Source organism: Osmia bicornis, chromosome 9, assembly GCF_907164935.1.
Source record: "Osmia bicornis bicornis chromosome 9, iOsmBic2.1, whole genome shotgun sequence".
NCBI lineage: Eukaryota > Metazoa > Arthropoda > Insecta > Hymenoptera > Megachilidae > Osmia > Osmia bicornis.
In genome coordinates, this window is record NC_060224.1 from 9,828,154 (window position 1) to 9,854,672 (window position 26,519).

At 37.3% G+C, this 26,519-nt stretch overlaps 1 protein-coding gene across 1 annotated transcript in view; it reads left to right on the forward strand.

Moving 5' to 3' along the window:
- Positions 1–26,519, forward strand: part of LOC114880352 (leishmanolysin-like peptidase) — a gene marked incomplete at its 5' end in the record, with an annotated part of 296,152 nt that overhangs the window by 161,380 nt on the left and 108,253 nt on the right. Inside the window, one exon of the mRNA XM_046287191.1 lies at positions 17,646–17,778. Coding sequence (XP_046143147.1) covers positions 17,646–17,778 — 133 coding nt within the window. The remainder of the gene's footprint in view (positions 1–17,645; positions 17,779–26,519) is intronic.

The window sequence follows — 26,519 nt, forward strand, 5'->3', positions numbered from 1 at the left end:
TAAAGAGTCTGTACGGGTTAAAACAAGCTCCAAGCTGCTGGACAGAACATTTTTCAAGTTTTGTTAAAAGGATCGGTTTTTGTCAAAGCTTAGCTGATCCTTGTTTTTATATGTATAAGGAAGGTGACCGGAAAATGTTCTTAGTTATTTATGTTGACGATGGGCTTTTAGCAGCTTCGCGTGAGTGCTTGATAGATAAATGTTTCGTTGAATTATCTAAAGAATTCTATATAACCAGTATGAAAGAAGTAACGAATCTTTTGGGTGCAAAATTATAAAATTAAAGGATGGCTCTATTTTTATACATCAAGCAAAGTACATACGAAACGTGTTAGAAAAATTCAATTTAAACGAAGCAAATAGTGTCTGTAATCCAATAGAGGTAGGCTGGGATGCAGGTAATTCAGAAGGGAACAATTGTAACGCGCTCTATAGGAAGGTCGTAGGTAGCTTTATGTATCTTTGTAGCTTTGAATATTTTGTAGTCTAGGTCAAAATAAGAAACACGTATTTTTTACACGTGCCCATACGGCCATTAAAGGGGTGAAACACCCTCTTGAAAAAAATCAGTTTTTATATTTCTGAGCTAATACCGCTGAAATGGTGTTACGTCCGAATTATTTTTAATAATCCGACCGTAGCTAAGATCTATTTCCATTTTCTTTCTGATAGTTTTGAATAGTTTGACCGTTAACATACCGAATTTGCGTACCTCGTCAGTGCGTAGCACTTGGAGACAATCCAAGGCGAGGCACACAAAGGAGGCTATAATTAGTTCTTTTCAAATAATAAGAAGTTAACCTTCCTTAGGACGATTGCCTCGTCGAAACCGCGTAGCAATAAACATATAGAAATTCGAAGCCGCTAAGGTTAAGGAGAAGTATTATCAACATCTTTCGCCGTGCGGTTAAGCAGTGCGACGCACTTGGAAGTTTCCCGGCTTAACCGCGCCGTACAAAGGAAATTTTTGTTCTATCCTGCTAGCGAGATACCTCTCCTACCTGCAAAGCATGCGTCAGCCGACCTTTCCACAAGGAATGAATGCAATTAAGATCGAAAGCAATTAGTATGAAACAGAATGAAACTGTTTGAATCACTATGGAATGCGAAGGTTTGCGTGACAACCGCTGTAGTTTGAAATTTGTCGACCGACGTTCGAGAACGTTCGAGACAAAGGTCGACCAAGGCAATAAACATCGCCAACGAACTACAGCTAAACGTTAAATGTAGAACGTTTCGAATATACGTAAATTGTTAAAAATTGATGTACGCGGACAATTATGACAATTAAATGCAGCAACATATTTGCATACATCCGCGATTTGATAATAATTACAAATATCCATTGTCTTTTCGTAAACCACCGAAATGCAAATAAGAACGGAATAATTTATTATTCATTTACTAGTTGTTCAATATAGCAAGTTAAACATCTATTAAGAAAGCTAGATTTTCTTCGATACCGAAAATATCATTTATAAGAGCCTCTTTGATTAATTGAGAAACGAATAAAATCAAATAGAAGCTATTTCGAAGATTCTAAAAGGTATAGAAATTGCGACGCACGGAATCCATGTAGCGCTGTAGGGGTAAAGAAAAAGATAATCAACGATAGACACAGTCGGAAGGAAGGTCAAGGTGGGATGAGAACTCGGAAAACGCGCTTAGATAAAACCAATGCGCGCGGGCCTTCCCCTTTGACACGTACCCTGATTTGCCAAATGATGACTTTGGGCCCATGATCGCGGGTCGAACCCTGAGATACGATCGCTTGACTGAGGCAAATCACTCTTCGTCGAAAAATCGTAAAGTACGTGACGGGGAGCCCGTGTTCGCGTGGAGACAGAGTTGTCTACGGAATCGTGTAATCGGATTGCTCGGCAAAGTTCCTCCGTGTAACGAGGCAAAGTGTCGAGAGTGTTTCAATTCGCGATTGCCGTGGCAAGGACTCATGCGAATACGTTAAATTCCTTTCACACTTTTCAATTCCTATCTTTTTCTCTTTTGTTTTAAATCACTCGTTAAGTAATTATATATTATTTTCCGCTCCGCGTTGTTTCGTATATTGCTTCGTAGTTCGTATCCGTAACGATAATACCGTAACGAAAAGGCCGATCGCGAACGCGTTGTGCGTGTGTCAAGTTTTTCATCCTTTCTTCGCCTTCCAGATTTCCAGACAACATCGAAGCTACAACGAGATATTATCTTAAATTCTGTATATTCATATATTATTTAACATCACGCTTGGTTAGTTGTCTGTTTCATTTTTCTCAATACGACGAATCTGGATTTAGTGATGCAAAACGGGCGATCTTGAAAACGCGTGTTCTGGAAATTTCCCACTAGATCGTTCCGTTCAACACCGTGTTTAAGGTATCGAAATATTTAGCATTTTCTAATAAAAATTCCGTTCACAATAAGGAAAGGCGGCCCACGAGACCGTTAGTCTTGGTAGTTTCCCCCTGGGACCGTTTCCTCTCACTATACACTAATTGTTAGAGGTGTGCGAGTACTCGTAATTTACAAGCCGAGCTGAACTCGCTTCGATTGTCCGAGCCGAGTCGATCGCTTGAATTTGCCGAGCTACTCGAAATCGTCGAACTGTTTGATATAAAAGCGAGCTACTCGAAAAATTCGAATTACTCGAATATATTCGAGCAGATGTTTAACTTTCGAGTTACTCGTACAAATTCGAACTGTTCGAGTTACACGAATATTCATCTATATATTATCAAATATTTTATTTATTTTATTTATTTCAATATACGGGACAAGGCCCATTAGTGCACATAAATGAATTTTACTTCTACCTGACTTGGTTATGTGACACGTCACCCTACCTGTAATTTTTCTTTTACGTCACCTGCTTTTGTAAAATTCATTTATGTGCACTAATGGTACTTGTCCCGTATATTGAAATAAATAAAATAAATAAAATATTTGATAATATATAGATAAATATTCGTGTAACTCGAACAGTTCGAATTTGTACGAGTAACTCGAAAGTTAAACATCTGCTCGAATATATTCGAGTAGTTCGAATTTTTCGAGTAGCTCGCTGTTATATCAAACAGTTCGACGATTTCGAGTAGCTCGGCAAATTCAAGCGATCGACTCGGCTCGAACAATCGATTATTGTTCGGCTCGAAATTCGAGTACTCGAATAAATCGAGTATTTGCACACCTCTACTAATTGTTCACCGAAATCGTCGCTTGAATCATCTGAAAATTCCATAATTTACTTTTCTTGTTAATATATATATATATATATATATATATATATTTCATTTTTCTGTATTTCCAACAGCTCGTACTTCCTGTTAACCAAACCACTTTATTGTTATGCTTTTCTTTATTTGAGATTATACTTTTTTGTTACCTATAACTGGTTTCAAATTCATTTTTGGTTCAAACACACTTCCTTCCTATACGTTCACGCCTACCATCTCCGCACAAATCCGCACGAGGGGCCCGTATGGGACCAGAGCATTGGCGGACTCAATAAATAAATTCAGAATCTTACTATAAATTAATCGATTCTTCTTAAATTGTCCCAATCGTTACCGACCTAACATCGTTGAGCACGATTGGGACTGGTGGCAGCGTTAATACCGTTCTCAACCGCGTATTAACCACTCGGAAAGTAAAAGAGATAATAATATAAATAAATACTAATTTCTTTCTTTTTTATTTTGTACGTCGCGCGCCGTAACACACTCACGACGTAACAATGGTAAAAAATATAAAAAAAAGTTTTAAACAAAAAATTTATTATGTTTAATGTACTTTATAACAGTGTACTCCGATTTTTAAAAAATGTCATTTATTTCAAGATTCTAACCCCCTCATCAATTAAAAAAAATTTTTTTAATTTGTTTTACAGCAAAATGGGTAGTAGATATATTTAATGACAAATTCAAACATATATGATTAGAATATTCCGAAAACAAATTTTTCAGAAATAAGCTGAATATACCTCTATATACTATGCGTGCGTTCTATTCGTATCCGTATCTCATTGTCAATACCTATTGCAACGTTTATTTTTTAAATGTCTTTTTCTTACATAGACCGCGGCCAGACCAAGCACACGAATGGAACGCACGCATAGTGATATAGAGGTATATTTAGCTTATTTCTGAAAAATTTGTTTTCAGAATACAACTCTATCATATATGTTTGAATTTGTCATTAAATATACTATCCGCTTTGCTATAAGATAAATTTAAAAAATTGTTTAAATTGAGGGAGGGGTGAGAATTTTGAAAAAAATGATATTTTCAAAAAATCGGAGTACACTGTTATAAAATACATTAAACATGATAAATCTTTTGTTTGAAACTTTTTAAATATTTTTTACCATTTCGGCGGTATTAGCTCAGAAATATAAAAACTGATTTTTTTCAAGAAAGTGCTTCACCCCTTTAATGGCCGTATGGGCAGGTATAAAAAAATACGTGTTTCTTATTTTGACCTAGATTACAAAATATTCAAAGCTCATTAAAATCGGAGTGTAACACTTGGATAAATTTACTTGTGAGTCGGCCCGACATAAGGCGTGAATATTGTTTCAAGAACGCTAGAAAAACCAAGCGAAGCACATTGGCGACTTGTTAAGCGGATTATAAGGTACCTCAAGGGTACTGTAGATTTTAGGACTAATTTATACTGAAGGCGGTAATTTTAAGGCATATAGTGACGCAGATTATGCGGGAGACAAAGAGACACGTAAATCGATATCAGCTATCGTATGTCAATACGCGCATGCAGCCATTTTGTGGCAAAGTAAGAGACAGGAGTGTGTATCTTTGTCTACAATGGAAGCAGAATATGTTAGCGCAGCTTCAGCCGCTAAAGAGATAATCTGGCTAAAGAAATTATTTTGTGAATGCGAAATCAATGTAGATTATACTTTACTAGCATCCCTGTCGCGGCTTCGCCCGCTCTCATCAATAAAAATTTCGAGAATGTCGGATTATTTTCCTGGTACAACATGCCAGTAACTTTACATAAACTGTTTTACATTGGTAAACCTGGTTGACTGGTATTCATAAAACTTGTTTTATGAGCAGAAAATTCAAGAGCTTACATATTACAATAGGATGACAAATAATTCAGGAGATGTTTTGATGTCACGAAAAGACTAAAAACGGATAAGAGCACCACCCAAACTATAAGAGTAAGGTGCTTTAAAAAATTATTTACTTTCACATTATCGTGTCAAAATGTTCCCTGAATTATTTGCTATTAACATATTCGAGATCCAAATTTTTTGTATGCGAAATAAATTAAAAATAGTCTAAAAAATTATTTAACCTTTTGTGACTTTGTAACAGTTGGAGCAAAGCAAATACTTTTCAATGTAAAATATAGTAAAAAATTAGCAAAAAATGTATGTGTTATTGATTTTTTGTTTTATTTTACTATACGCTATTTTTTACAATGGCTAAATGGCTTAATATTAAGCTATCTAGCCCTTTGTAACTTTTTAATGGCTGGAGCAAAAAAATTACTTTTTACGGCAAAATATAGCAAATAATTAGCAAAAAATTTTCATATATGTTTTTTTATATTCTGATGATTTGGCTCAGAAGGACACCGCCAAGGTGAGGACATCGCTTTGGATCGGCACTAGGTACAAGTTGTAGTATACATACAGTGTTATAAAACCCTCATTGGTTTTGATAGAATGGGCCTTTGTTTTCGAGATATTGCAGTTTAAACAATTCTGGGCATATGGTATTTTAGTTGTGAGAGATGGCTTATAACAGCGGCGCCGTAGATGAGTGAGTAAGGTAACGGACTGGAGGTCTGGAGGTTGCGCGTTTAAAACCTCTTTTTGGAGGTTGAAATTTTAAAATTGTTACGTCCGGATTATTTTAATAATCCGACCGTGGCTAGGATTTATTTTGTTATTTTATTGTTATTTATTTTCAATAGTTTACCAGCTAATGTACCTAATTTGTGTGCCTCGTCGGTGCGACGCACTTGGAAGTACCCCAGGCAAGGAACACAAAGAAGGCTATATTTGGCTCTTTCGAATAATCCAAATTAATCTTCCTTGGGACGATTACCGTTGGAACTACGTTTGGAAATGTACAGAAATTTGAAATCGTTAAGGTCAAGGAGAGGTATCATAACATCCTTCGCCGCGCGGTTAAGCAGTGCGACGCACATGGAGGAATCCCAGCTTAACTGCGCAGAATAAAGAAATGCGATTTTCGCCCTTATTTTACAAGCGGATACCTCTCGTACCTGTAAAGCATGCATCAGCCGATCCTTCCACGGGAAAATGAGTGCAATAGAGAATGAAAGTGATTTGTTTGAATAATATGAAACGATCTGAACAGGAATGGAAAGCGAGGTTTGCGTGACAACCACTGAGAGTTTAAAAACGTCGACGAACGTTTAGGAACGTTCGAGACAACGGTCGACGGGGATCATAAACGCGTATTGTCACGAATAGGCAACAAAAACTGCCAAGCATCTACAAGCAATGTTCTGGAATAAATTCCTAGAATATGTTAACGTATATATACATATCTTATTCGATATGCGTGAACTTGCGAAAATCCGAATAGAATGCTCCCGAAATTAAGGGCACAGACTCCTTGTGCCATGACCTGTATGCGTGCACTCACACAATCAACGTAAAGCATGCACGTATACGTCATGCGCGAGAGAGACATTCAATTTCGTAGAATCGATTTTTCGTCTTGATAATTGCATAAATCAAATTTTCGCGAGTACAGCACACGCGGGTAGACTTCGGTACAGGTCGGTCTGGTCCGCTTGAACGCTAATAAACACCATACGTTGAAAAAAATCGTATTTTCGAAATTGTAAGATTGAGACAGACGCTGTTGTAAGCAAACAACATGGCTGCCGAATGCTGCGTTCGGCTGCATATTAGCAAATATTGTACGATTTAATGGTTTTTTCACCGATAGCACACCAGACCGACCTTCCTTGAACTAGCACAATATCACTGAAATTCGATTTTTCACAATTTATCACTTCTGGAAGACGTAAAATCGATTCTACGATTTGCACGCATCAGACGTAAAATAGACATAAGAATAGTTCAATGATTCTCCGTCAGAGGCATTTATGGTATATTTGACCATGTTATCATCAAGACCGATAAAAACACAAATCAGTCGATAAATGTAAATTCTAATTTGACACCACCAACGGCTACGCGAATATAGCCACAAGTAAGGCATAGTTGCCGCAACGTATTAATCGTAAGACTACTGTCACGCTGTTGCCACATCTGTTACAATTGTAATCATCAGCATAATGAATCGGCTCGAGCCGATTTTGATTCCTGCCAGACATAGAAAAGAATAGTGCGCTCGAGAGAGAAAGAGGTCCGAGAATGAAACACTACATATACTTACTAATGTGTGCAACCATAACACTTTTTTATGCATATTTATAATCATATTTTTTTATCAATGAAATTACAGGTAGAATACTTGAAATGGTATGCCAGAAAAATGAATTATAAAACTTGCACCATATACAGTGAAAACTCGATAAATGTAACTACATATTGCCGGTCCACTCCGCAATGAAATAATACATATAACGTAAGTACGCGACCATAAAATTTATAGGAATGAAAACTACATGACATAATAATTTCAAAAAGGGAATAAGAAATAAAGAAATGTAATGATTTATAATGTTTATTTATACATATATATATTTTTAGTATATGTTAACAATAATAGGCAGCCCGCCACCGCCGCCTCCTACCGTATAGCATTTTCTTGATTAAGTTTTTCATCTGAAATATTATAATGAACTTTAATATAATTGTGTCACACTTATCGTTAGACTGGGACACCCTGCATATGCAGGTACAATTATATTAAAATTCATTATTTCAGATGAAAAAAATTTCAATAACACGTGGCTGGAGTAGCTGTCATGGTAACCGACGATGTAAATGTCGCGGAGAAAGAAGAAGCATTGTTTATATTTATTGATTATATTTCAATCAATAAATATTGTATATTATAGATCAATTTACATGTCTTTACTTTTTAATTCCTTTCCTGAAATTATTAATGCCATGTAGTTTTTATTCCTATAAGTTTTATAGTCGCGTACGTTATGTGTATTACAGAGTCTCATCGAATCTGCCGTAGCGTATGACTCTATATTTCCGCCGATCGGCCCTACGTTGTTTCAATTCATGATACTCCTTCTCTTTCTCTCGTGCTATCCTTTTCTATATCCGCCAGGAATCAAAATCTTACTCGGCTCGAGCAAATTCATTTTGCTAGATGGTCACAGATGCGGCAACACTGCGAAAGAACTCTCAAATGATATGATTTGGCAACTATGCCACCTCATTTTTGTTTATTATTCTGCATAATGACGTTAGATGTCACACTGTCAAATGTTAAATTTCTCAATTAAGTGTTTTCATGATTGGCCGATTCTTTCCAATGGCGCTTACATCGATTCGGAGGAGGCCTTGAAGGAGTCTGTGCCCTTAATTGAAAATAAAACATCAATCTCTTTGTCATGAAAGCCGGAAAATGCGTGTAATGAAACAAACATCGATTATAAAGTACGTCGAGTGAATTAAAAGCCCCGATACTATTAACTACGTGAATATTATAACAAATAACATAAATAAAACATTAATCGACATCAGTGTTCGTTCCTAAAAGCTTCGTTAATTAATTAAGAAACGAATAAAATCAAATAGAAGTATTTCGAAAATTCTAGAAGGCATAGAAAGTGCGACGCACGAAATTCATGAAGCGCTGTAGGGGTAAAAGAAAGATAGTCAACGATAGACAGAGTCAGAAAGAAGGTCAAGGAGGGATGAGAACTCGGGAAACGCGCCTAGTTAAACCCAATGCGTGCGGGCTTTCCCCTTCGACACGTACCCTGATTTGCCAAATGATGTCCCCACTTTGGGCCCATGATCGCGGGTCGAACCCTGAGATACGATCGCTTGACTGAGACAAATCACTCTTCGTTGAAAAATCGTAAGGTACGTGACGGGGAGCCCGTGTTCGCGTAGAGACAGAGTTGTCTACGGGATCGTGTAATTAGATTGCTCGTCAAAGTTCCTCCGTGTAACGAGGCAGAGTGTCGAGAGTGTTTCTATTCGCGATTTTCATGTCAAGGACTCAAACGAATACGTTAAATTTCATACTTTTCAATTTCTATCTTTTCACTTTTGCTTTTAAATCGTCCGATAATTAATATACTTTCTTTTTCCGCGTCGCGTCGTTTTTGAAATAAATTAACGTTTTCGTTTCCGTAACAGTAACACCGTCGAAAGGCCGATCGCGAACGCGTAGTGCGTGACAAAGTTCTCATCTCTTCTTCGCCTTCCAGATTTCCAGACAACACCAAGCGATCAACGAACAATTTGTATTATCATATATCAATTTACATCGATCTTGGTAAGTTATCTATTTCATTTTGTCTAATACGACGAATCTGGAATTTAGTGAGGCAAAACGGGCAATCTTGAAACCGCGTGTCCTGGAAGTTCCCCCAAGATCGTTTTGTTCTACATCGTATCAAGGTATCGAAGACGTTTCGCAATTTTTAACAATAATTCCGTTGCGATAACGAGAGGCGGCCCACGAAACCGTTGGTTTTGGAAGTTTTTCCCCTTGGGACCGTTTCCTCTCATCGTTATTTAATTGCTCATCGAAATCGCCGCTCGAATCATCTTTAAATTCTGTTTTACGATTCAATAGTTTTCAATATAACCTAATTTCGCCGATCTTGTTAAAACATATATCTAAATTGCATTTTTCTATATTTCCAACAGCTCGAATTCTTTGTAAACCAATTCATTTACTGTTATGCTTTTCTTTTTTTGAAATTATATTTCTTTTTGTTACACATAACTAGTTTCAGATTCATTTTTAGTTTAACACACTTCCTTCCTAACATTCACGCTAACCATCTTTGCATAAATTCGCACGAGGGCCCGTATGGGACCAGAGCATTGACGAAGTCAATCAACAAATTCAGAATCTTATTATAAAAATTAAACGATTCTTTTTAATTGTTCCGATCGTTAACGACCTAACATCGTCGAGCGCGATCGGGACTGGTGGCAGCGATAATACCGTTCTCAACCGCGTATTAATCATCCAAAGGAAAAGAGATAATAAAATAGTTAAACTTAATCTAACTAATTTCCCTTTTCTTTTTATATTTTTGTACGTCGCGCGCCGTATCACGCTCGCGACGTAACATTACCAAAAACTGTGCATATTTGTATATAATCTATAAAATATTAGGTATACAAATTAATTTCTTGCTTTTTTGGAAAATTCAAAATTTATTTATGAAAGTACAAGAATGATTTGAATCAATTTTCAATGACCTTAAACAATCTGCAGCTAACGCATCCCATTGCGGTAGAAACTTGACGGTTTTGAATCGATGAAATCATTAATGCTTTTTCCAATGTCTTGAATTGCGTATCAGCCAAATGATGTTGCAGCGAGCGAAATAAATGAAAATCGGAAGAAGCCATATCGGGCGAATGTGCCACATATAGGAGAATTTCCCAACTCAAGTCGAAGATGAGTTTCTGGGTTCATTTTACAACCGAGTATTGTCATGTTGCGAAATGACTTTCGCGTTCCTTTACCAGAGAAAGGTCTTTTTTCCTCCAATTCATCGCTCAATTTGATAAGCTGTTGCTAGTTTCGCAGTCCTGGATTTAATTCCTTGCAGACACGTATCTGCTGACAGTCATCCAAGCAATTTTACCGTTCTGAACGCGTGGTAGCTGACAACCACGTATGGGACAAGAGCATTGACGAACTCAAGCAATAAATTCAGAATCTTACTTTAAATTTTCGATTCTTTTAAATTGTTCCAATCGTTATCGACCCAACATCGTTGAGCGCGATTGGGACTGGTGGCAGCGATAATACCGTTCTTAACCGCGTACTAATCACCCAGAAAGTAAAAGAAATAATAATATAAATTAACAATCAATCTAATTTCTTTTTCTTTTTATATTTTGTAGGTCGCGCGCCGTATCTCGCTCGCGACGTAACAAAATGATTTTTCCATGCAATTTGTTTTTGATTTTATTCCATATTGATTTTAAAACAAAGAAATATTAGTAAAAACATTTGTGTATAAAAAAATATTGTATTTCTGATACAGTGTATTGCTCGCGTCTGGAAGTAATATTTCATATATATACTGGAGAAATGTTTTTCTGTTCGGAATTGTTGTACCGAAGGTATCGACGCCTGGAATTTAAGATTTTGTACTTGTGAAAAAGTTGCGTTATTACAATGTGCGTGGTGTGCGAATAAGTTGTGCTTCCATTGTTTTTATGATATGTATCACCCTCAACATTGTGCACAATTCCAGGCGTCAATACCTTCGGTGTAACAATTCCGGACAGAAAGACATTTCTCCAGTGCAAAATTACTTCCAGACGCGAGTAATACACTGTATCAGAAATACAATATTTTTTTATACACAAATGTTTTTACTAATATTTCTTTATTTTAAAATTAATATGGAATAAAACCAAAAACAAATTGCATGGAGAAAATCATTTTAAAGAAAGAAAGTAATTTTGCATCTGGAAGTAATTTTGCACTGGAGAAATGTCTTTCTGTCCGGAATTGTTACACCGAAGGTATTGACGCCTGGAATTGTGCACAATGTTGAGGGTGATACATATAAAAACAATGGAAGCACAATTTATTCGCACACCACGCACATTGTAATAACGCAACTTTTTCACAAGTACAAAATCCTAAATTCCAGACCGTTACTTTACTCACTCACCTACGGCGCCGCTGTTATAAGCCATCTCAAACATCTGAAATACCATATGCACAGAATTGTTTAAACTGCAATATCTCGAAAACAAAGGCCCATTCTATCAAAACCAATGAGGGTTTTATAACACTGTATGTATACTACCACTTGTACCTACTGCCGATCCAAAAGAGATGTCATCACCTTGGCGGTCCCCTTGTCAGATAGCATAATAGACCTTAAATCAGTGATGCAGTATTTGCCGACAATTTTATTATCTTTGTCTACTAATTCCACGGTCATAGGTCCTAATACCCTTTTGATCTTTGCTGGCCTAAAGTAATGATGGGCTAGCTTGACATTATACCCCTCAGCTTTATTACTGAGTTTTTTGTTTGGGTAGTAAACTTCCATTCTCTCTTTTACCTCGACTCGAGTTACCCTATTTTTATTTAACTTAGCAAAGCGTTTGTCCGAATAATTTTTCAACTGTATTTCAATTTTGTGTCTTAACTCGTCATTGTTATTCATTCTTTCCATCTATTCGTTTATGACGTCATTTGAAATCGACGATGGGCTTTCCAAGTTATTAGAGTGTCGTACGATAGCTTTGCGCCCGTGATTTAAAAAGAACGGCGATATTCGCGTTCCCGCGTGCGGTATGGTGTTATACGCTAATTGGAGTTTAGATAAATGTTGGTCTCACTCATTTTGCTTATTTCTAACGAAGGCAACTATCATAGGTTTTATTATTCGGTTTACTTGCTCGACTGGATTCCCTTGGGGATGAGCTAATGGAGTGGTAATGTGTTTCATCCCTCTCGCGATTAAAAAATTCGCTACGTCTTTGTTAAGGTATTCTTTCCCGTTATCGGATATTATTGATCGAGGTGTAACCTACCTGTCGAAAACAGTGTCTAAAACTTTGATTACCGTTTTTCCTTTTTTGTCGCGAGTCGGAAATAACTCAATATACTTTGTCGAAAGATCTAGAACGACAATAGTACACGAGTTACCCTTCTTTGAACGGGTTGTCATGTCTACTGTACGATCGAAACTTTTCCACATGAACAGTTTCAATACTATTCTTTGAATAAAATCTTTAGAAAATTAAGAATTGGATCTTGCTTCGTCTGAGGTTCGAACAAGAGTGCCCGTCCTCTCAAAGTCAGCTTTCTTCGATCCGTTTCCCCCTTTGATTTTAGATCTTCAGCGCGCTAAACACTTGAGAGCGATACAGGCGATGATCTGGGAAAGGACCGTGACTACCGAACGTTTCGAAAGGATATTTAGGATTTGTCGACGCTGGTTTGACGAATAATTATTCGGCATTAATAAGTGGCAAAATAAGAGTTTATTCATGAATGCAAGGGAAAAAGCCCGAAGGCGTAAAAAACCCTTGAAGATGTTTGAATAAAAAGGGAAAAAGACCGAAGGCGTAAAAAACGCTTGAAGATGTTTGAATAAAAAGGGAAAAAGCCTGAAGGCGTAAAAAACCCTTGAAGATGTTTGAATAAAAAGGGAAAAAGCCCGAAGGCGTAAAAAACCCTTGAAGTTTGAGTTATGTGTGTGAGTGTGTCGCATGTGATATGATTGATATATGAACGATCGATATATGAGTGATATGAACGTTCGACGTTCGTGGTTGCCGGCGGGACCCTAGGTTTGTGTTCAGGGACCGGCAAGGTCCCGGGCGATGCGCTTTAATTGCTGCCGCCGCGAGGTCTCGTGTTTACGAACCGGGTAAGGCCTCGGGCAGATGATTCGATTGGTGCCGGCGGGACCCTGGGTTTTTAATCAGTGGACCCGGGAGGGCCTCGGGCGTTATGTGAATTTTCTGTTGGTGCGACGAGGTCTTGGGTTTACGAACCGGGTAAGGCCTCGTGCGCGTTGTGTTTTTGAGTAGGAAACTGATATAATCGAGGAAAAGCACTCGTAATAGAAAACTGATCGCGGCAAGACGGTATTGAATTCTGAACTACGTGGTAAAGAAAAAAAGAAAAACAAAACTGTTCGATCGTTCGCGACCGCGGTCCGTTGGTGACTGTTTTATGGAGGCAGGACGACGCCCCTTATTTTCAAGTGCTTCGACGTTATCTACTTCTTAGAACGAAATTTCGATCAGCCCATATCGGGCACGTTTTCTAAATATTTAATAGTGGACGCTCCAACATCTACTGTATCGATTGCGATTTGCATTTATGGAGTTTGTACTAGCCGAGTCGCTAACGGTCCCTTTTCTGGATTTTGATTGTCTTTAAGTTTAAGTGACCTAATGTTTCACGTCATTCCTGGCCAATAATAGCTTTGACGGATACGGTCTAAAGTTTTATCGCGCCCCAGATGTCCTGCTTGCGACGTTTCGTGGTTTTCGCAGATTCTTTTAATAATTTTATCAGGCTTTACTACTATTTTATTTCCAAGTGTGTTCGTCATCGATTATCGCCTTGTCATAATCAGGTCGATAATACACGAGTTCGTCGTTTTCTATTTTCCATCCCGGGAACCTATCTGGATATTTACTCACGAGATCACGTTTCGTGTGATACCAGTTCTGATCGCAGATAGAGTTTAGTTGAATTCGGTTACGAATCGCCTCTTTGACTATTTCTTCCCAACCGACGGGATCTACGTCGACATTGAACATTCGCGAAAGTGAGTCGGGTCCTTCGTTCAGCGTAACACGCCTATGTTCGATTGTCATATTATGTTGTAAAAGGTAAATAATCCAGCGGGCAAGGCGGCCCACGGGAGTTTTTCAGCTCATGTAACCATTATAAGGCCTGACACAATTAACCATCGAAATCGGTCAATATATTTTTTTCGGTTTATGATTATTAGCGAAGCAATAAAAACGCAAAATCACCTCACGGTATCTTACAAATACTACACGTTCCACTAAAAAGTGTGAAACAAAATAATTTTTAACAAAAAATAAAACCGACTTCAAAATGCGCTAAAAAGTTTAAATTAATTTATATTTCGTTTATACAACTACGTTCGGGTATTTTTAATTTTCCGCCGCCTCCGAAAACTTTGAAATATATTTAGTATCCTATTTAACGATTAAGTAGATTGTATTAATAGCTGTGGAATACAGATATAAATGAAATAGAAATTATTTTATACTTTTTAGTGCATTTCGAAGTCGGATTTTTTTTTTTTTTTAAATTATTTTATAAAACCTATTTAATCGTTAAATATAATAGTATATTAAACACATTTCAACCTTTTCGGAGACGGCGTAAAATTAAAAATACCCAAATAAACGATGTCAATAACGATATGATTGCGGTATGGCGAACTTGGAAATTAATAAGTCGTAAGAAAAAATACGGAATGTTATAGATACGGCTGAAAACATTTGTAATTGTAACGACTGTATCAGAAGTCGGCAGCATTTCTGATGTACATGTAGTTAATCTGCAATGGGTGTGTTGATTCCCGTTGAATACTGTGTAATTGAAATTATCAAATGGGTCAGTTGTTATAGGTTGCCGACGCCCGAACTAGGAACCTCCTAGTAGAAGGAAGGTTTTTAATTTTTCGCCGCCTCCGAAAAGCTTGAAATGTATTTAGTATACTATTTAACGATTAAGGGGGTAGACACGGTACGTGACCTCTCCGATTTGGGGCGTCGGTATTACAGCAGTTTTTTCGTTGGGCCTGGTGGAGCCACTTGCGTGGTCTATTACGAATTTGAAAGGTTTCATTCTCAGCTAGCGTGCAAACAACACGATCTAGGAAGGCAACAGCGCCTCAAGTATTTTTACAAACACATTCAAACGCTCGTTTCGCCAGAGTCATCGCGACAATACGGCTGAAGAACAAAACCGAAACATTGACGCGTGTTTAGAGTGAAATGTACGGTGATCCTGCTATCCTTCTTTGAACCTAAATGATAGAATTGTCCCGCTCTGGTAAATTCTGACTGAACGCGTGGATTTTATATAGCGCACCGTAGCACGCCTCGCTGCTGAAAAATATATACTTACTCTGAAGAACCGAAGGAATGTGCAATCTGAGAATTTTTTTAGAAAATGTTATTAGCTTCTTTAAATAAATGTTTCTTAATTCATAAAAGCATACAGGGTGCATCACGCAATTGGGATGGGTTATATCTTGAATTTGGTAAGAGATAGGGAAAAGCTGTTCATGTAAAAGTTCAATGGTATGATAATGTTTATTTTTCTATGACTTTATTTTCTTCGTGAATGCAACGATACACTATAAAAATGCAGATGCACTTTTTATTTAAATAGAACTGCATTTTTTTCTTTATTCGTATCAACTCCTTGGAACATTTTGCATAAAAAATACTATTAGAATTAATAAATGGAGGGGCCTCGGCTCCTTCTCTCCTTTTCTCCCCTCACTACTATTCCCTCTCACTATATCGCTAACGTGCCTATATCTAACAGTACAATGTTTAAAAAACTAATATTTCGTGAGATATCTCATACTTTTCATATGTCTTACCATTCAACTTTTACATCAATAGGTTTTTCCTATCCCTTACCAAATTTAAGATATAACTCGTCCCAATCGCGTGACGCTTGTATTTCGAGAAACCTATAGTAACTTTGTTTTTCGAAACTAATAAAAAATACAAAGGAGTCAATATTCTGAGTGAATGCAAATAATTTAAATAAATAAATATCTCATATACAACTTATGTAAACGTTTGCAGAATTATTGCAAAGAAGAGGTATATTCTTCTCTTGATGTACCTCCTCTTTGAGCGAGGTTTGTTATGGGGCGCTGTGAAAAATCCAGGCGGGCGTCAGTCAAAACCCAGCGAAAAGGGACAATCTCAACATTCAGAATGAGAGAAGGACAGCACGACTGTAGTACGTCTCATTCAACGTACGGGCGTTGTGGCCTTTTTCGCTTGCCTTCGCTTGCCTTCAGTCGAGTGACGTAACCAAGCTAACGCCTGATTTTGGCTACGATTCCAAATCGGCAGCCTTCTTAGTTAGACGCCACCTTATAATTACTAGCTGAAATGAATTTGTTACACGACTTGCTCTGTATTATCCACAAAATGGCGGAACTGGTCTGTGAGAATGCTTTTACGGGCATCTGTTATTCGTCCTTATTTCGCAACAAATGAAGACAAAATAGATCTTAATTTACAGGTAAGGGTTGTGGCTAGACCGCTCAACTCATGATTTCAATCACAGCACTCTTTTAGTGGCCTAAAAATACTTCGATTCCGCGAATGCATTTGGTTGATTTTTTACCTCTACTTTGGACGCTTATATTACTAAACTTCGATATAGTCCCACTGAAACATGAGTTGAGCGGTGTGCATTGGACCTTCCTCTTTCGAATGAGCCCTATGTGTTCTCATATAAGGACAAATAACCGATTCCCGTAAACCCATTAATAGGCCCATTTTTGCCGGTAATGTCACCTCGCTGCATTAGACGTGTCTACCCCCTTAATTGCTGTGGAGTATTGTAAATGAAATGGAAATTATTTTATACTTTTTAGTGCATTTTGTTAATGCAGCAAGAGGTTTTATTAATACTGGTCACATAGTTGTATGAACGAAATATAAATTATTTTAAACTTTTTAGCGCATTTTGAAGTCGGTTGTATTTTTTGTTAAAAATTATTCTATTTCATTAAAGAACTGACAATTGAGCACAGGAGTGGCGCAAGATTGCTTTCATCACATACTATTGAATAGAACGAAGTTGAGTGTGATCAAAACTGCACAAAATAGAAGTACCTATGAAATTTTTCAAACCGAAAATTTGTGTTAATAAAATTGATGTTACGTTGTGTGTGTTTTATGAAGCCTGTTGTTTTTAGGACATTACGTAAGTTACTATGATATGACTTTTTTTCAGAGGGAAGTCTATTCATCCATTCTGCAATAAAGTAAAGCAGGATCCATTGCAGACAGAATGTACTGACGATCGAAATTCGGTGGCATTGTGCAATTTAATTAAATATTCACAACCATTGCCCAAAAAGTATCAGGTATAATATTAAATACATATATATATATATATACATATATAAAACATTACTTTTTTTAAATACTGAAGGTTAAAATGTCATTCTCCCGTAACTAATATTTTGGATTTAAATTAACAGATTTGTTTTTTATTTTCATAATAAACAGAATTGTATGAAGAAAATATGATTCAATGATTACACTTTCATGTTATTCTTATAATATTGCTCAGTTGCATTTTCAATCTTGTACAGGGTGTAAAACAATTAAATGTCACGACCTATATGGGATGATTCTACACCTCTGGATCGGTGGAGATCTGTTAAAGTAAGCGACCGCAAAATTGACCTTGACCCTTAATTTCAAGGTCAAATTTTTTTATTGGCTTATCGTATAGTGCTCATCGAGGGGATAAAAAGTCTGAAAGGAACCATGTGGCGGAAATCAACCCTTCTCCTAGAAAAAAGCCGTCAAAGTTTCCATATACGTTAATGCATTACAGAAAAACTTGGATATATGCAACAGAAGTTTGTCTGGATATATGCAACATCGCTATCCCCTCCACTTGGGGGGATCCCCCTAAGCCGGACCGAGCCGCTCGGCGAGGAAACCGTGTAATATGATCCGACCGTAATATCGGTGTGACTAATACTAATTGAACGATAAAACTTTTTTATTTTTAACTTTTTCTTAATGAAACTTTTATTAATGCACTTGTGAGATTTTTCTGATTAAAATGGTACCAAACACGATATGATTTGACTACATATGTATAAGGCAGGCCGTACACCAAAGATACATGAAACACGCAACATGCAACATGCAACACGTCGCATGTTGTGTACGAACGTAGAATAGGTAACGCGGCACGGTACAAACGATTTGTACGGACGCAGAATCGACACCTCGCTTGGATATATGCAACATTAAATGCCCAGAATCGACACCTCGCTTGGATATATGCAACGTTTAAATGCCCAGAATCGACACCTCGCTTGGATATATGCAACGTTTAAATGCCCAGAATCGACACCTCGCTTGGATATATGCAACGTTTGAAACCCGAGTCGACGCCGCAACCGGTTTTCATTTCCAATCCTCCTTTGCTTTTCGCCAACTTTTAACATCAATTTTAGCAAGTAATTATAATTCAAACTATATCGTGTTTGGTATCATTTTAATCAGAAAAATTTCACCAATGCGTTAGTAAAAGTTTCAGTAAAAAAAAGTCAAAAATAAAAAAGTTTTATAGTTGAATTAGTATTAGTCACACCGATACGTTTCGGCTCTTTCCTTTGATCATCGGACCTCTCTCTTTCCACCACTGTCTGTTCTTTTCTACGTTCACGCTTGGCTGCTCGTCGCGTGTAACCCGAGATTCGACACCTCGACTGGATATATGCAACGCCTGGGTCCCAATGTTTGTTGCATATATCCAAGTTTTACTGTATACGTTGAGTCGCCCGGTACCCCTCTCCAGTGATCTTGGCGCGTCAGTCTCGCGTATCGCTCGAATTTCATTATAGGACAATTCTTGAATTTCAATCACAATGCCAGCATATAGGAAGGGTGAATTCTAAGAGAGCATATTTAAGAAGACAAAATAACTACTGCGTTTAAATGAAAATAAAAATGAATTTAATCGAAACATTCGTAATATAATATAATATGATACAGGTATGATAAGTAATATAATATATAAATAACAATAATAAAAGTAATACAATAATAATAAAAATATAATATAAAATAATTATATAAAATAATAATACATAATATAAGATAATAATATTAAGATAATAATAATAATAAGTAATATAATATTAAATATAATAAGATAATAAATATTTTATGCAGTCCTTTGCGTAATAATTAACTGATGCATTAAGTGCATATCTGCAATGTGTTAACGAACTGTGAAATGATAAAACTAAACATTTATCTTGCGTTTATATTCGAAGTGCAAAACTTCAGTGAATTAAATTCATTTTTATTTTCATTTAAACGCAGTAGTTATTTTGTCTTTTTAAATATGCTCTCTTAGAATTCACCCTTCCTATATGCTGGCATTGTGATTGCAATTCAAGAATTGTCCTATAATGAAATTCGAGCGATACGCGAGACTGACGCGCCAAGATCACTGGAGTGGGGTACCGGGCGACTCAACGTATAATGCATTAACGTATATGGAAACTTTGACGGCTTTTTTCTAGGAGAAGGGTTGATTTCCGGCACATGGTTCCTTTCAGACTTTTTATCCCCTTAATGAGCACTGTACGATAAGCCAATAAAAAAATTTGACCTTGAAATTAGGGGTCAAGGTCAATTTTGCGGTCGCTTTCTTTGACAGATCTCCACCGATCCAGAGGTGTAGAATCACCCCATATAGGTCGTGACATTTAATTGTTTTACACCCTGTACATTTTGGAAACATTTTTGCATTTCCTTCCAACAACTCGGTAATTAGGTATAGAATTTTTAGAATAACGTTTAAAATTATTCATTTCCGAGAAACAAGGAACTCCAGATTATCTCATTGGTACATTAGTTTATTGTACTGTAAGTTTAAACAATTTATTGTTTTTGTTTTATTGTCAAATAATTTATTGCTTTAATTTTTCTCAAAAAATTTGCGATAATTATATAAAAAAAGAGTTTCTATAAAACTCATATGTTTTAAAACTCAACATTTTTAACGACTTTTTTCTTTACATATAACCGTTGATCAACTTTAGTTTCCGAGATATTCCCAAAGGCTACTGTTATTAATCTAATGAATTCAGTATGGGACCACAGCTTATCTGCTTTTTCTATAAACACAGCACGGTACCTGGCAAGCAGTATATATTATAGGTGGAACTTAAAAATTCGGCAGCCACTTTTTGAATTTTGGTAAGATTTTTGACATCGCGAAGCCCACGCAAGCCGAAATTAAAAATCATTGAAATCAGTTAAATTTGATTTTGTTTTAAATCAACCGTTGTATCTATTGGTTTTTGGGCGGTGCAATGTGTTTATCGAATGAGAAGATAAGTGATGATCTCATGCTGACGCATACGTTGCCACAGACGTGTATGTATTTGCAGAATTCATTGCACTAGTAGCAGCTTTTTTGCGAACATGTCGAGAGTTAAAGCCGAACGCCGGTTATATGTATAGGAAGAAGTTGTTCAAAATTGTCCATTTCCACAACATTGTTAAGTTTTATCAACAGTCCATTCTTTTCTGCACAATTACCAAATTTGTTGTGCTAATGTATATTGACATAATCTTTTAATACGTAGTACTTTTTAAAACAATTATCTGACAGACATTGGAACTCATACAGCAGTGTATAACGAGAGAATGCAAAAATATTTTATCCCCCTGATGAGGGAGGTGATAAGTCGGCATGGAGTACCGTTGGAGCTTCATTCTGATCAGGGTCGCAGTTTTGAGTCGACTGTCTTTAAAGAGTTGATGAAGATTTTGGGGATAAAGAAAACGAGAACTACTCCCTTGCACCCTCAGTCAGATGGACTCGTAGAACGGTTGATACGGACCTTGATGCAGTATTTATCCCAATTTGTGGCGGAACATCAAAAGAATTGGGATGAGTGGATTCCGACGTTTTTATTGGCCTATCGTTCTTCTCGACATGAAATTACTCAAAATAGTCCTTCAATGCTTCTGATGGGACGAGAGTTACGTTTGCCTTTGGATCTGCTCAGAGGAACTATTGCCTCGGAACATAAAGAAGAAACTGTTTACATCGAGGAAACCAGAAAGAAGATTGAAGAGATTCACAAATTCGTTCGTCATCGTATGCGAATTTGTGCAGAAAAGACAAAATCCTGGTATGATTCTTTTGCAAGGCCAATTTCCTTTATTCCTGGGGACAAGGTGTGGTTTTACAATCCCCGAAGAACGAAGGGAAAATGTCCTAAACTCCAATTTGATTGGGAAGGACCGTATGAAGTTATGAACCGGTTAAATGACTTAATCTACCGCATATTTCGCTCCCCAAAATCTAAACCTAAGGTGGTTCACGTGAATCGTTTGGCTCCATATGAACATTCACGTGGAAGAAACACCTAAATAGGGAAGGATCAAGAATAGGAGACTGAGGAGGGTGTTTCTGACGTCCTCGTCCTAGAAGAAGACGCTTCGTCGCACAAAGCCAGGGTGAAGTTTCTTTCGGCCACGGTAAACTTGCTGGCTACGCGTGTCTAAACGATGGAGGAAGTGTTGTTCTCTTCGGAGGAAGAGGGCACCCCCTCAGCCGGTGTCCCGTTTATTTTGATTCGGGGTTCTGGTCATCGGACTGCGTAGTTGTGGTATGCTCCGGACCACCAGTCCATCGAGGAAAGATTTTGCTTGATGGCTGGGGAGCATCCCCCGGTAGAGTGGACCCGTTGGACTGGAATTTCTTCATCCGAGAAGACTTCGAGAGGAAGGTGTGAAGGCCCAGGAATCAAGAGGAAGGGCGAGGAACTGTCGGGACCTCCTCGAAGAAAGAAGAGTGCTAAGAAGAATTGGAAATCGAAGAAAGAAGAATAGGAAATTGGAGCGGTTTCTAAGCTGACTTGTTAGCACTGAACCGGCGTCTTGCTCAGGGTTTTTGAGTGGTTTTCCCCTGGGACGAAGGACGAATGTCAAGACGTTAGCTGCCTGAGAGGGCCACTTAGGTAACTGTTACGCTTTTGGTTTTAACCTCCTTTCAGGCAGAGGTACTAAAGAAGAGGTTAGCATCCATGGAAGTCTGACAGCCCGAGGTTAGAGACTACGACTTGATTTGGCTTATTGATTGGCCTACGTGAAGATGGTTACAAGTATGAAGATGCCCGCGGTCGGGTCGACAGCTTATTGAAGGAGGGGAGCAATGTTGCGACGGTGAGAAGTTCCCGCTTTTTCGACGCATCGACCGCTTCTTGATATATCGAAAGAGCCATCGACTGCCCCGTCCGAAGCTGTCGTCGAATCATAACGTGAAGCTATCCCTTGTTTCGAGCGGAAACACGTCACCGGATGCTTGAAGTCTCTTAGACAACCGCGCGTCTTTTGAATATCAGATTGTATCGGGAAGCCGACCTGTACGGATCTATTGCTAAACCAATTGTGTAACTGAAATATAGACAGTCTAGTTTGTTCCTGGTGTATTCATTTAACTATGGAAAGCGCGAGCTCCACTCCCCGGCGCAACAATATTTAATAATATGCAAAGATAATTGGACATTCTGAGTTGTTAGAAGGAATGTACACCGCCGGCATAGCTGTAATTCCAACTGCAAAGGGTTAACGTACATTATTAATCATGCTAATGCCTAGATATCTGAATATATGTACGAACGTGTATGCCTAAAAGTATTGACAATAAGTTGCAATATCAGAAGCCAGGATTACTAAATTGCAATAGTTCGTGAGATAGTTCAAATGAAGAAATAATATACACTACCGTCAAAAAGTTTGGAAATACTCTTTAAAACAGAATACCTCATTTAAAATTGGACTAAATGACTTGAGGTTTTTTGAAAAGTTATACAAATTAATTTACTAAGATATATGCTTCTGTCGTTTTAAAAAATTACAATTTGTTGAAATCGTGAAAGAAAATAGTGAAGTGTGTTACGTGACCGAAGACTAGGCAGCGCGTGTGGCTAGCGGAGGCTTTTAGATGAGAGGCCGCGTAACTTATATTATATTATTGTCAATACAATCCGAGCGGTTAGATTGTATTGTTGTGGGAACTGTCACTAGTTTCACTGGGTTTGAAGAAGAATGCTAATATGGGTTTGACACAGAACTGTATATTTTACAATTTCAGGCTATTACAATTGTTCTTGTCGCGAATATAGGTGTGTAATATGTATATTATCTATTTCCGCTGGTAATCGGTTTTGACACACTGGTAATGCGGTGGTGTTGTGTGTGGTTGATAAGAATGCCAAATAGAAACACAGAGCGGATTCTAAGGTTAAACCTTGCTCGAAGGGGACTTCAACCCGATCTCACCAAACAGCAACCAGCTCACGATTGTACACGACGTGCTCAACACTAGATGAACTTTGGTACTGCCCCAGAACGTTGGTACGAACGCGTTTATATACTAGTTAGAAAAGAGGTGATCTGGTTATTATTTAGATGATCGGGCTGGGCCTATCTGTTTCGATGACGGTTTGGAGTGGTTGCATCTGTTGTGCGATTACGGTAGACCCATAACTTTCCCAAAACATTTGGTTCTGTTATCGCTGGACCTTCTCTGAATTTGCTCTGAAAACATAACCAGTCATGATCTTACAATTAGGTGAAAACTCACAATTTCAAGAAATTTTAATTACCTGTAACTTCTAAGTGCATTGACCGATCTCGACGAAATTTTCAGCATACACATAACTTACTTGAATCTACGATAGATCTATTTTAAATTTTCATTATGGGTTCACATAAAAAAGTTGAAAAATTACCCTTCACTATTTTCTTTCACGATTTCAACAAATTTTAATTATTAAGATGACAAGAGCACATATCTTAGTAAATTAATTTGTATAACTTCTCAAAACATCTCAAGTCAATTCGTCCAATTTTAAATGAGGTATTCTGTTTTAAAGAGTGTTCCCAAACTTTTTGACGGTAGTGTATATTTCATATAAAAAGTCGAAATACCTTACCAATTGTTGATTTTTGTTACACTGTATTCTAATTTTTTTACGCAGAATACTTCAAAGAATTAGTCTGTGTAAATAACAACATGCAGATAAAAAAAGGGAACAACAGATTATTTTTTATGCAGATCGATTCTTTACAGCATTCTACGTAAACAAATATTAGGGTACAATATTACAAAAATCAACAATTTGAGTGTTTTGAATGTTTGTATGAAATATCTCATTTTGCAGTTTAAAATATCTCAGAAAGTGTTAATTTTTTAAATATTATATTTATGGTCTTATACTCCGAAAATCAACCATGCAAAATAAAAATTAGGGTCGTTAGCTTTCATTAAAAAATTTATGCATGACCTTTACAGGAATTTTTAAGGTCATCCCAAGGTTCGGAAAATAAGACTGTAGTGTGTGTCCCTCGATTGTATACATGCTGGAAAGTAATTTTTTAAAAAGGCAAAGAAACAATCTTAGTATAGCAGTTAACGCTTGGTTACACGTGTTTATCGAATTTAACAAACAAAAATATAAATAAATGATGTAAAATTAATTGTATATATTTAATAGAAAAAATTATGAAGTCAAATGTGAAAAAGCGATAACATTTTATGCGAATTTTCTAATCAAAAGTTTACAATCGGGCATTTGACTGGTCATGGTATGTTTAGTGTTAATTATTCCATTTCAATAATTTTTATTTGTTGTTTAGAATGCTTAGAATTTCCTTTCTTACATTATGACAGGGGACAAGAGATTAGATTCTGTATTCATTTTAAACAACAATTAAAAATGTTCAACCAGTTCAATTTTTTTATTGTGCTATGCCAAGGGGTGCTATCTGTTCGTTCGCAACCTACGTCAAGCCTGGCTGATGCTGCCGTCCCTGAGCCCGCGCGCTATACGCGTTCGGATTGGTCAGTGTTTTTTCTTAATAATTCAAAAACGAAGCTTGAAACAACATTTTCGCAAAGGAAAATGTTGTTCAGAATCACCCCAGCTACCGCCCTTTCAAGGGACCAACGGGAGTTCTGGGACACCCTGTACAGATAATACGTGTCGAAGCGAACTGCAACAAAAACCATCCAATTTCGAAGGAAAATTTTAACGGATAGAAGTGCAAAAAAGACCGTGGGAAAGAGAAGTTACTAAAGAACACTGGTGAATAAAGGCGTCAAAAAGGTACATAGAAATAAGCTGCTTAAAGGAAAAGAAGCTGACAAAAGAGGTATGAGGATGAATTGACTAATGATTTACGTGGAAAAAGTCGATAATTGCAAATTAATGAACTACGCGAATAACACGTCAATAACTGCAGATCGATTGGTTGATAAACTGATAAGATAAAGAAAAACGATGATAGCGACATCTAGGGGCAGACGAGAGTGACCGTATGTACAGTCCGGCGCAGCCACGCAGTGAAGCATAGACGCAGAAGCGAACACAGAGGGAGGTACACGTACGGAAGTACAGACGCAGAGGAAAACATAGAGAGGAAGGGTTGCAGAAAAAGAGGAAGGCTGACCTTACCTGAACAGCTTGGAAGGCACAGGTCGATATAGATTTTGTCGCTTAGTTCACCTTGTACCTTGTAAGCGGAAATAACATCCATTTGATGCACATACATTTCTTCATTTACTGCAGCAGCGAGTAACGTACGGATCGTCTCGTATCTCGCCACAGGAACGAAAACGTCTTCATAATCAATCCCATATTTCTGGGTATGTCCTCGAACAACCAATCGTGCTTTGTATTTCTCCACTTCACCATTTTGGTTAATTTTGGTCTTAAATACCCATCGATTTTCTGTATTAAATTGTATTGTATTGCATCATTATTATATAACTTCCTAACTTTCTATTCCATTATATTGCTTAATATTTTCTGTTGGTCTCGGAACAAGAATCCATGTTTGATTTTCCATCAACGTACTATATTCTTTATGCATGGCTGACAGTCATGCTTTCCTGTTTACTCGATTCATGGCTTCATCTACTGACATGGGATCCATCAATTCAGCAACTTCAGTATTATAGATTTTTCTTGATCTTCCTACCTGACCAGTTCTCAATAATTTTGGCCGACCTCGTCTTCGTTGTGACTCTTGGTTTCTTTCTTCAATGTTG